Source organism: Periplaneta americana, chromosome 8 (assembly GCF_040183065.1).
Source record: "Periplaneta americana isolate PAMFEO1 chromosome 8, P.americana_PAMFEO1_priV1, whole genome shotgun sequence".
Lineage (NCBI taxonomy): Eukaryota > Metazoa > Arthropoda > Insecta > Blattodea > Blattidae > Periplaneta > Periplaneta americana.
In genome coordinates this window covers 16788365-16801664 of record NC_091124.1, presented here as the reverse complement: position 1 = coordinate 16801664, position 13300 = coordinate 16788365, and the positions used below count along the sequence as shown (strand labels likewise).

Genomic DNA, 13300 nt, shown 5'->3' with positions numbered 1-13300 from the left:
ACTTGACAGATGATTTTCAGTAAATCTTGGTATTAAACTATCTCTGATACGTGACTATCCATAATATCATATAGCAGAAGCTATAACAAACATAACCTAAATAATATAAACAAGTGTTAGAAAAGTTTTAATTAGGGATGATGAAATAAACAAACGTTTTAATTAACGATGATGAAATAAAAAATAAACATGAATAATTTTAAAAGAAATAATTATTGAAAGTACAATTTTCAAATTTGAATGTTTTAGTGGTTGGTGGTTCAGCTGAGGTTATATTGGATGTGTGCGTAAAAGAAGTGAACTCGTTGATGTACATGGTGTATCCCTCAACTTATTCAGGATTTCCGAATGCTGCTCTTCATATATGACCAGTGATCTTTATTAATTCTTGTTCTTGAATGCCAATGCGAGTCATATTTGAAAGTGCTGTGCATCGACTGGAGTGGTTTGTAATTTTCTGTTTTTTTTTTTGACGTCCAGACCAGTGCAGCTTGAAATGTTGGCAAACAAAGAAACAAATGCTAGGGTAGTGATAAAAATAAACAAATGCTAGGGACGCGATAAAATTAAACAAATGCTAGGGACGCGATAAAATTAAACAAATGCTAGGGACGCGATAAAATTGTGCGATAGACAGCCATGATTGAAAGACGTCCTTTCGTACCCTTTTATTGGTCAAAAGTAGTGTGACGTAGTAAAAGTGTAATAGTCACTATAATATTTCGAGGGCTATTCATAAAGTTACTTCTATTTTCAAAGAGTGAGCTGTAATTCGTATAGCAACGGCATCTTTGCAGTAAATATTGCGTGATTCAGTTGGATTTGAGCAATGGTACAGAGAGGATATGCAGTTGTTACCTGCAGTGCTACGAATGTTCAAAATATGTACTCTAATTGAGAATCCCACCAGCTGTGAGATACGCTTGGTGATATGATTTCTTATGATGAAAACTGTAAAGCGGCTGAAATCCATCATGTTGCACTCCAGAGTGATTTTTGTGCATGGCAACGCTCACCCACATACTGTGTCCAAACTATAAAATTTCAACTAGGAAGTGTTTGGTCATCCTCCATACAGTCCTGATTTGGCGCCTAGTGATTACCAACTTCTCATGCATATGAAGAAGTGGCTTGCATCACAGGACTTTGACGATGACGAAGAGTTATAGTCCAGCTTGGTTGGCTTCAGTCACAGGTGGGAGACTTTTATCACTGCTGTATTCAAAACTCTCGTTAAACCCTATGAGAAATGTCTCAATTTAGCTGGAAACCATGTAGAAAAATAAATCAAAGTTTGTAGTTTGAAACTGTTGCGAACAAATCCTGTAACCACAATGCCATTTTTGTTACATTAAAATGGAACTTACTTTATGACTAGCCCTTGTAAAAATTGGTATCTGATCTTTAAAAATTCTAACTCAATTTTTTAAAAATCTGCAGGTGCCATTCAAGTTCTGATTTCAGAACACAGATCAATCAATCTTCGTAATGTATCCAGCTGTTTGCTGACAACATAAAGTCCACTATAGTCCACTGTATCTATTCAGTTTTTGTTTTTTTATGAGAAATAAGGGCTATTCTGATCGGTGTTCATTATAGATGCCTGTTGCTAGTAGCCAGAGTTGGGGTGTAGTCAATATATACTGCAGGGCTGTGTCTTCTTCAACTGGTACTGATGATTTTAATTTACTTCTTTTGTGTTATATGGATGGACAGTATTGAAGAATATGTTCCAGATCTTCATCATGATTATTACACCACAGACAAGTAGGATTATCAGAAATGTGAAATCGGTGTAGGTACAATTGTGTGACAATGTGACCTGTTCTGGCTCTTGTTAAAAATGTTTGAACATGTCTGGGCAAGTTTTGTACATTTCCAGGTCATTCGGTTTCTTTTTAACGGACTGTAAAATTTTTCCTTTGTCAGAAGAGAGCCAATTGTTGATCCATAGGTTTATAAAATGAGACTTTACTGAAGCAAAAGCACTGGATAGAGATATCACTTGAAGAGGTCTTGGTTGCAAATATGTTGCCTATTTTGCAATATTATCGACTTTCCCATTTTCAGGTATGCCACAATGACTAGGTATCCATTGAAATCAGAACATAGAGAAAAATAAGAAATATATTTCATGCAAAAAATGTTTCTGAAATTAAATTGTTTAACACTGGAATCAGCCCAAGCAAAATCTGAACCCACGCTTCAGCACAACCGCAGATATCAAGTGATGCTAACTTCGAACCATGCCGGTGGCTGCATACAGCAATCTTCAGATACTTACTTTTTTTCTTGACCTTTCTCTTTGTTTTCTCGCTCTTTCCTTTGGTATTCCTCGAGTTCTGCTCCCTCTAATCTTACACGTCGTCGCACTTCCAGAGTCATGGGAGTTTTCCCTCCATTTTCAACTAATAAACGAGCTAATGTCCCAGGAGACGTCCTGTAAAAGTCACATTAAAAATAAATTTCATGATTTCACAAGTAATATTCATTATTTATCATGTTTGTGTGTTCTGATTTCCGGAATTTAATTTTCTGAAGGCACAAGTCTACACCTGTTTGTAATGATGATGCTGTTGTGTGCATTTGAACTCCACTGCAGGAACAATTCCCTAGAAAACCCACATTCCATGTCTGGGGTGCTTGCCAGCACCACCTGAAAAGAAACGGAGCAGTCATGTTGTTAGCAGGTAATTTACATAATCATTTGTGAATAGTACCTCTGAGCTTCAAATTTAGATAGTACTTGTCACTGTCTAACAAACTTCCTCAATTATAACACAAGTCCTACGAGCAGAAAATAATGGGTGTCCACCAATTGGGTTGATCTGGGATCTGCCAACAGTAAAGCACTGTGCTGCTCAGATGTTTCTTATCATTTTAATAACTTATTTAAATGGCGTACTTACAGTAATAAAATTATTAGAAATAATGAAATGGTATTCTTTATTACAGTAGATGATTGAAGTATTCACCCTCTTTTCTTAAACATGCGTCAATCCTGTTCAAAATATTGTGGGAAACTGCTTAAGTTTATTTTGATATAACATAATATTGTTTTATTTGATGTTCAGTCTAATTGACATATCACAATTTTAAAAGATTAATGACATTTACATATGTAAATGATCATTGGTATTATGAAACTTAAGCAAACGTTTTCGCCCTTTGGGAATCATCAGGCATTTTTTTATACAATATCTTGTACATTTTATGTCTCGTTGTGGAATCTGTACAAACTAATTAAAACACAACCTATAATATAATGTTGAACCAACTATTTGAGATAAACTTGTGATGATTAACGATCTAAAATATAAAATATAGGTATAAAATTTAATATATAAATAAAATTGTAGCTGACCTGTCTGTCTTATATTTAAATTATGACATATGAAATTGCAAACATGATAAAACTATTTGGTTCCTCTTTTTAACTTCATAATAGCTTCCATTAGTTGAATATTTGTTGCGAGTCTTGGTCTCTGGTACATCACTCGTTTTTTAGTGAAGTATGAAGTTTAAAGAGGAACGAAATAGTTTTATCATGTTTGCAATTTCATATGTCATAATTTAAATATAAGACAGACAGGTCAGCTACAATTTTATTTATATATTAAATTTTATACCTGTATTTTATATTTTAGACCGTTAATCATCACAAGTTTAGCTCAAATAGTTGGTTCAACATTATATTATAGGTTGTGTTTTAATTAGTTTGTATAGATTCCACAACAAGACATAAAATGTACAAGATATTGTATAAAAAAATGCCTGATGATGCCTGAAGGGCGAAAACGTTTGCTTAAGTTTCATAATATCAATGATCATTTACATATGTAAATATCATTAATCTTTTAAAATTGTGATATGTCAGTTAGACTGAACATCAAATAAAACAATATTATACAGACGTGGACAAATTATTAGCAAAATTGAAGATTTTTATTATATATTTTTACAAAATATGATTTTTCAATTTGAACTACAGTTGACATTTTTGTGTATTTCCAAATAATTAGCCAAATTGAAGATTTGTATTGTATATTTTTCAAAATTTAACTCCTCAATTTGGACTACATTGGATATTTTTGCATATTGACAAATTATTAGCAAAACTGAAAATTTTTATTGTATATTTTTACAAAATTCGATTCTTCAATTTGGACTACAGTTGACATTTTGGATATTTCCAAATTATTAGCAAAACTGAAGATTTTTGTTTTACATTTTTACAAAATTTAACTCTTCAATGCAGTTGACATTTTTGCTAATTTACAAATTATTAGCAAAATTGAAGATTTTTATTATATATTTTTACAAAACTTGACTCTTCAATTTAAACTACAGTTGACATTTTTGCATATTTCTGTCTACTGTAATGATGGAAATATGCAAAATTGTCAACTGTAGTTTAAATTGAGAAGTCAAATTTTGTAAACAGAATTATCATAAAAATCGTCAATTTTGTTAATAATTTGTCCACGTCTGTATTATATCATATTGTATTGACTATCTGAATATCTTTCATCATGCTTTCTAAGATAAGTTTATTTTGCTGTTACTGTAAAAATTGTTTGATGAATATTTTTGTTAAAATCCTACAGATTACATGGATTGTTTGTGTACACTCTTTGTTTAAGAGTAGCTCAAAATAAAATTCACATTTTTTCACTAACTTAGAAGTATTTGTTTGTGATAATGGAATGTAGATCATGAGATAATTAGGACGAAATTTTCACTCCCAGGATTTATAAGAATGTTTTCTCACATAACAGTCGTAAATGAATATCTCTTGTTCTAAATTATATTGAATTCTCACCATATTATACAATGAACCACGCACAGAGAAATAAGCACGTCAAACTAGCACCACACTCACAACTCAACTACATACGAAATTGGTTATGACTTGCAGTGACTGATATCAATTATGTCAGGAATACAGTTCGACCAATTTTGGCTCTTTCTGGTCAACCTAACCAGCAGACACCTGATACAAATCTTAAATCTTTTAAAATGTCCCATCACTCTTCAAAATAAATCCAAACTTTAGAAAATACAAAATTAATTTTGTAACTAATTTTCTTTTCTAAATTGTCCATACTTTTTACCAATTTCAAGGATATTTTATAAGTATTAGAGATTTAAGAATATAAATTTCAGAAGAAGAAAGAATAAAATTATTATTATTATTATTACATTTGAGGAAAGTCGTCAATTCTTGCTTCATATAATTAATTTATGAGAAATATGCCTGTTTACTGGAAATCTCTTAATCTTATCATACCGGTACTTTCTATTAACACTGTGTAACAATGAAACTAGCCAATTCACAGGCTTTCCAACTACAGCAACATAAACAAACATATTAGCCATTAATCGAATGTTTTGGTAATCTGACCTACAAATAAGTGTATTGCAGGCTGCTCTTACCTTCGGACTGGGCACCCTGCTAAGCTCTGCAATACTGTGACATAGCTGCAAATGTTTGAACTGGAATGGGTTGTTTCTTGCTCCTTCAAACGTCCTCATCAACTTGTCACTCATCCATTCGATCTGGGAAGAGAGACAGAGAAAATAATTGTGTCACTTGGTGTGTACACATAAGTGTTTCGTAACAATTCACTTCCTTAATTATGTTACGAATGATGTAACTGTTTAGAGTTTGTTTCCTTAAATTGTCATTTAAAAGACACATGAATAATCCCAAAAGTAATCTATCTGGTTTAAATATATCAATCAATCTTCTTAATGTATCCAGCTGTTTGCTGACAACATAAAGTCCACTATAGTCCACTGCAGTCTATTCAGTTGTTGTTTTTCATGAGAAATGAGGGGTATTTTGATCAGTGTTCATTATAGATGCCTGTTGCTAGTAGCCAGAGTTGGGGTGTAGTCAATATATACTGGTACTGATGATTTTAATTTACTTCTTTTGTGGTTTATGGATGGACAGTATAGAAGAATGTGTTCCAGATCTTCATCATGATTATTACACCACAAACAACTAGGATTATCAGAAATCTGAAATCGGTGCAGGTACAATTGAGTGACAATGTGACCTGTTCTGGCTCTTGTTAAAAATGTTTGAACATGTCTGGGCAAGTTTTTGTACATTTCCAGGTCATATCGTTTCTTTTGTACAGACTGTAAAATTTTTCCTTTGTCAGAAGAGAGCCAATTGTTGATCCATAGGTTTGTAAAATGAGACCTTACTGAAGCAAAAGCATTGGATAGAGATATCACTTGAAGAGGTCTTGGTTGCAAATATGTTGCCTGTTTTGCAATATTATCGACTTTCTCGTTTCCAGGTATACCACAATCACTAGGTATCCATTGAAATGTCATATCCTTTTGGAGTTCCTTTAGTTTACTTAGTTGTTTTTGAATTGGAATAATTCTATGTGCATATAGGTGTGGTACATATTTAATTATATTAAATATAGCCCCCTTGGAGTCGGTAAGTATGCAAATAGATTTTTCATAAATTTGAGTAACACATTGAAGAGCAGCATCAATAGCTAGCAATTCAGTGTCAAGACTGGAGGAGGATGAACATGGTATGAAATAACTTTCTTGATATTTTGGAATATAATACCCTGCTCCTGATGTCCCATTATTAGGATTTAGAGATCCATCTGTATAAATTTGAAGGTGATCCTTATATGTGCTGCAGAGTAGTTCCATGGCATCTAACTTAAGAATGTATGGAGGATCATTTTTGGAATGATTTCCTGGAATTTGTATGCTATTGGTTTAAATAGATAAATAAGTTAATTAATTTTACGCAAATTTATATGTTTACATATGATATATTGTAATCCTTTCTAATATTGTGTTCCTGTTTACAAAAAAAAAATAATAATTTAAAACTGATACAAATGCAAGCAAAAATATTAGTTTATAATGAGGTTCACTTGTGCATAACAAAACATTTTGCTACACATAACTGCAATCCTGTAATAAAACGTGGATAAGAGGCTGTCCCTTCTTCTACCTGTTCAGCAGTATAGACTTCGATAAATTTGTAACCAAGGTACATAGAAGTAATTGAAGCGTTTTTTTGAAAAAACAACCATAGTTCAAGAATATAAATTTTCAGAAGAAACAAAAACTATCTGGCATGAGTTTTGTTACACTTCAAGCATGAAATTCATCATGCCAATTCTTATGGTGTTTTAGAAACTTGGGGAAAAATGAAGTACCGGTACATACTTAACTTAAATTGCCTCATAAAAATACATGTGTAAATGCAGATAACTGTAGACAATGGATGTTTTAAGAAAAAATATTCTGTTGCGGCTAAAGTGTGCCTCTCCTTTAATCTTCCTTTTCTTTATTATATCCATTTCTTTCATGGAGTTACTTCTGCACCTAAAGATGACTCCATAACTAATGCAACAATTCACATGCTAAAATATTTTTCTCTAAGGTGGCATTTGTCGTATATATAAGCAGTACTATCAATTTACTACAGTTTAAAATTGTATGCATAAATGTTTCAAGATGATATGAATGGAATATCTGTAAATGCTATCATCATCCTGGACAGTGGCTGTTTACACAAAAATGTCTTTGGGCTATGGTTGTTTTAAGAAAACCACTGAAAATTTCACTTCTATAACGTAGGACTATGGTGTTTTTTTTTCATTAACAACTAATTCATTTGATGGCTGCTACAATACACTCACCACATGCTTAATAACTCAAATTTGCATTTTATGGACTATAGTTCTTTTTCTAAAAAACGTTCAATTCTGTATATAAATTAAGTTCTCTTAAAAAACCTTTCTTTGACAATATTAACTCAACTGTCTCATTATTAGGCCCAGGGAAAAGTATTGCTATCAGCTTAGTATGCAACATAGCATACCTGCTTTGAGAGGGATGGGGTAAATAACGATAGACAGCGTGACGTTGGCAGTAGTACAGTTTGGTTCATGAGAAATGAAGTAATATATTATTTGTGCGTCCTTTTGACTAGTTTCCAGTGATTAGCTATGAAGCTTACAAAGTGCAATTCTAATTTATTCTCATTAAGAGACCTAATTATTTCATTGTACTTGACATACTGGTAATAATATTATTTACGTATTGATGCGTTGCAATGAACTATGATATCCATGTGCAAGACATGTAAAGTGTATCATATTCGGATAACATGTTTCAAGAAACTTAGCAGATTTATTCATATAGCTAGCAGCATCTGTAACATATAGTAACACATTTTCAAATTGCTAACATGATGGCCATAGCAACTCCATAGCACTATCATAAAGTTCACATATTATGGTGGAATAATTAACTCTGTCTAACACTTCACTCATTAAGAGATAGGGTCTACAGCAACATTCCGCACTAAGGGCACTTAAAACCACATTTGCAACGTGACGTCCAACGGAGTCCATGCTTTCATCAATAGAAAGAAACCCATATCTTCTCATTTTGTAATTTACACTTCACTTCACGCAGACATTTCTCATATGCATGTTGCACATACTTCTTCCGCAGTGTTGCTTCTTTAGGAATTTGTCTTCCAGTGTACTTTTCTGAAAAGCCACGGAGTTTCGCGTTTTCTAATTGGTTTAACGGAATATTTGAAGCAATAAACGCGTCACACATATATTCGTAAAATGTTCGTTCAAGTAGTTGTGAAGGAGATTCCTGCTGTACCTTGCTTAAATTCTGTTGTCTGTTACATGCGCGTTTATGGTTATTGCTATTTATATGCTTCTTAACGTTGCATGCCATGTCGGCTGCCAATTTCACGTGACACAATTCACAAAACAGTTCATTACCATGGAAGGAAAACACACTTTATTGACGAACATATTTCCTTAGTGCTTCTATCTTGCGTACTTTTGGTCTCGGCATTCTGAAGACCCGTGTCGATTGCTTTTGACTGCGTTGTACTAAGCTACGCCGGCACTACTCCTACCTGCACAGTGATGCGTGCAAGAGTCCTCGGTTCATAAACATTAGCTATACTACATCGCGCGTTTCCCGGTAAGCAATACTTTCTCCGGGGTCTGCTCATTATGCTCAGAAATTATAAAGAAAATTGGCTGATGTTTCTTGAAATTCAAAGTCTTTGTGTGTTTCTGATTTCAAATAAAGACTCGTTAATTTTTATACCAAATTATAATAAGTCATGTGCAACATTCCAGAATAAACTGACTTTTAGACACCAAATATGAATAAAATCCAATCAACAGTTTAGGATAGATCTGATGATTGAAATGCGACACACGTGAAATACCAAAGCAATGGAGTAGAGTGGAATGAAGAGGGAGTAAACTAGTTGAGAAGAAGCACGAAATGTGGAAGATAAAAACATAGCATGAAAACAATCAGTCACAGGAGTTGAGTACCTGAGATTTGGCGAATTCTACGACATTGTAGCTCACATTGTTGAGTAGTGCCAGTGAATACGCAAGGAGGCCAGATTCCTTGTTCCGCCAAAGCTGATCCAGCATGTGGGCCAGTTCCAGAACTCGTCCTGCAGTGTCCACCGTGACGAGGACATTCCCATTGTTCCTCAGAGTCTGCAGAATATTGGCTGCACCCACAACAGATTTCAAATGATGAGTAGTATGCTCGTGATAACATTTTCATGTTATTACTTTGGTTCAAGATTCCAGAAATACATTTTAACTCTATTCGACTATCACCTCTCCCAACAAAAATATCTCGCCTATAGCATCAGCCTAATTTATTCAGAATGAGACTTAATATTGACTTGCAACATCAATTGCCTCCGAAAACATATCTTTGTTAAGTGAGGTAAACAGTGAGTGATGGATGAATCTGATTCTACAGACCTCAGTATCACTTGTTTGATATAAACTCAGGCAGATATAAACGTGTGTAAGCTCAGAAACTGAGTTAAATTTCAGGACTATATAATTAATTATATCGAGTAGAAGAAGAGATTTTCTGAATAATTTCGAGGCAAAAATTGTTCCGGGGCCGGGCATCGAACCCGGGACCTTTGGTTTAACGTACCAATACTCTACCAACTGAGCTACCTGGGAACTCTACCCGACACCGATCCAATTTTTCCCTCTGTATCCACAGACCTCAAAGTGGGCTGACAACCGTCAAGCAACCAACTTCGAGTGCACACTAACTCTGTGTGACTTAAATTGTGGTTTTTCTGTTACCGAACAGTGACGTGTATTATGCAAATCAAGATTTCAGGTATAACTCCCTGTAAAGTTGATTTGAATAATTTCGAGGGAAAAATTGTTCCGGGGCCGGGCATCGAACCAGGGAACTTTGGTTTAACATACCAACGCTCTACCAACTGAGCTACCCGGGAACTCTACCCGACACCGATCCAATTTTTCCCTCTATATCCACAGACCTCAAAGTGGGCTGACAACCAACAAGCAACCAACTTCGAGTGCACACTAACTCTGTGTGACTTAAGTTGTGGGTTTCTGTTACCGAACAGTGACGTGTATTATGCAAACCAAGATTTCAGGTATAACTCCCTGTAAAGTTGATTTGAATAATTTGGAGGGAAAATTGTTCCGGGGCCGGGCATCGAGACTTTCTGTTTGACGCTTTTCCAATTCACAGCGGGCTAAAGCAAGAGCAATTTTGCTCTAGAACATGCCATTAGGAAAGTCCAGAAGAACAGAGAGGGTTTGTTTATGCAGACGACGTGAATATGTTAGGAGAAAATCCACAAACTATTATGGAAAACACGGGAATTTTATTGAAGCAAGTAAGGAGATAGGTTTGGAAGTAAATCACGAAAAGACAAAATACATGATTATGCCTCGTGACCAGAACATAGTGCGAAACGGAAATACAAAAATTGGAAACACTGCTATGAGATTACTCAACTATAATAAATACCATATGCATATCACTTTTTTTATTTGTAAAATTTTGAACTTAGTGTTGCAAAAATAATAATTTTTTCTTCCTATATCCTATCAATGAAAAGTAATGAATTATTATCACTGTAGTTCCAAATGTTCAGCAATATGTAATGAGCAACTCCTAAAAAAATCATAGTACTGGAACTGATAGGTTTTGAGAAAAGACTTTAGATCCTGTAAAAAATGTATATTCGAAAGAAATGCACTGAAACGTCAACAAAAGGGGAGTGGTGGCAAGTGCAGAGTTGAACATTTAAACATTTTAACAAAATTTATACACAATGTAAATTACACTACGTAGATTATGTAAAACATATTTCCAAACAAATCGATTTTTGACACCAAATTCATGGATAAATATATAATAGGATGCGAAACTGTGGTCAGCACCATCTGGCAGCAGGGGGCTTAAATAAGATAAGTGCCCAACGTTGTTGGTGGTGAACATTAGAACTACGTGTTGCATACATTACCCAGAGTTCTCTATTTATCCATTCGAGATGTTGCTTGAGAAGACAAGATGGCAGACAGAAACTTGCTAATATGTGAACATAAAGTGATACTACGTGTGTGTATAAGCAATGTATGTTAAACAGTGATGTGTACGGACGTTGTAAAAATAGTGTTGTTGACTGTATTGTAAAGTAATAGTAATATAATAAATTGAACTATCTAAGTAGTTTTTGCAGACTTTTCCATTGCGCTGTACACCCACAGAATACAATCCCAATTATCTAACCTTTTACTTTATTTTTTGTCTCTGGTTATATTTTAATTCGGTAGTGTAAAATAGATCGTCTCTTTTATCTTCCCGTTGGCTCTGGTAAGAATTTTCAGTAGAAGATGTTGTGAGGAATAAAAATTAAATGTTTTATTTTAAATTGGGTTAGTTTTGAATATCGATGAGGGTGGGAGGGAATACTTTCTGCACAGTTTAACATTTTCGTCACCAGGTGTGCTGCTAAATGCATGGAGTAATAAGTTTTTATTTTCGCTACTTGGTGCGCTGCTAGATGTAATAAGTTCGCCTACTCCCAACAGGTGGCAGAAAGATCAATTTCTACATTAGCGCCTCTAGCATGTGTTATGGGAAACTCGGTAAGTTTCGCATCCTATTATATATTTATCCATGCCAAATTCATGACATCACCCCCTTAACATTCAGAACTAGAGACAATAAACTTAATGACAATGAAGTGCTGAAGCTAACCTAACCAGTCTCTAGTTCTATTCTAGTCTAAGCTGGATACACACTCATGAGTTTCTCATCTCGGGTTCTTCTCCTTGCTTGCTGGTAAGTAGCATTGAAAGCATCAGTGATGAGCAGTGACGGCCTTTGTAACCGCTCCAGTTCACAGCCGTTCAAATGACGTTCTTTCTTGTGGTTGAAATCAACAGCGTAGACTATGTCCTCTTCGCCAACTTTCACTATCTTCCAAATAGTCCCACCAATCATGTGACCCGCTGGGAGTGGGGTGATTGTCAGGCCATAACCCTTTCCTGGAAAGCAAAACGGATACTTGACATTCTATGAACAATTATTTCAACCATAGGGAATTAAGGCAATTTCTCCATACAGTACTAGAACGTAATGTTGATGCATTAGTGTCACTATTCATCTTTCCATTTCTTATTTCAACCAGGTTACATACTTCCATATTGCATTGTATTGTATTTATTTACATTTCATGGTATTCATACATCACTTCACAACTAGAATATGCAACATATAAAAAAAAATCTTAATTTACTGCTGTGAATAAAGCCATTGTTGAGTTGCTAAGAACGATTAAATAAAGACCAGTTTAGATACCACTCATGGATAAATAATTTTAAATATTTGGAAAGTATATTCACATTTAAATGCTGTTAAAACTGAAATCAAAACAAGGATTGAAGATGATAACGATGGTGATGATATAATAATAATAATGTTAATAATAACAACTTGCCACTGATATAAATTCTTACCCTTCATTGGCACACTCTGATTGTACTTCAATTGGATGATCTTGTCAAATGCCGCATCAACATCATCCAAAGTAAACAAATCAAATTCTTCCATATTGTGTCGAGACTGGAAGGAACAAAATAAAATGAAGGCATCTTTAACACACGCTATCTCTTCATATAATACCTACGTGAACTCTGCTGTTAATGAAATAAGTGGTTCTTAAAATTAATGAAATAAAACTTAGCTGTAAAATAAATTTCATGCAGGAAACTTGGAAGTTTTTGGAAGGACAAATTTTTTTACTTGGTTATTTAATGACACTGTATCAACTATTATTTAGCATTGATGGAATTAGTGATAGCGAGATGATATTTGGCGAAATGAGGCCGAGGATTCGCCATAGATTACGTGACATTCGCCTTACAGTTGGGGAAAACCTCGGGAAAACCTC

The 13300-nt window shown here is 34.3% G+C and overlaps 1 protein-coding gene across 5 annotated transcripts in view; it reads right to left on the bottom strand.

Moving 5' to 3' along the window:
• The window catches only part of Cpsf100 (cleavage and polyadenylation specificity factor subunit 2), a 34091-nt gene that overhangs the window by 18876 nt on the left and 1915 nt on the right, over positions 1 to 13300 (bottom strand). For all 5 annotated transcript variants that reach the window (XM_069832477.1, XM_069832483.1, XM_069832478.1 and 2 more), the window contains 6 exons: positions 12867 to 12972; positions 12150 to 12395; positions 9375 to 9562; positions 5437 to 5559; positions 2556 to 2656; positions 2285 to 2440 (listed from right to left, as the gene is read on the bottom strand). In XM_069832477.1, the coding sequence (XP_069688578.1) occupies positions 2285 to 2440; positions 2556 to 2656; positions 5437 to 5559; positions 9375 to 9562; positions 12150 to 12395; positions 12867 to 12972 (920 nt within the window). The remainder of the gene's footprint in view (positions 1 to 2284; positions 2441 to 2555; positions 2657 to 5436; positions 5560 to 9374; positions 9563 to 12149; positions 12396 to 12866; positions 12973 to 13300) is intronic.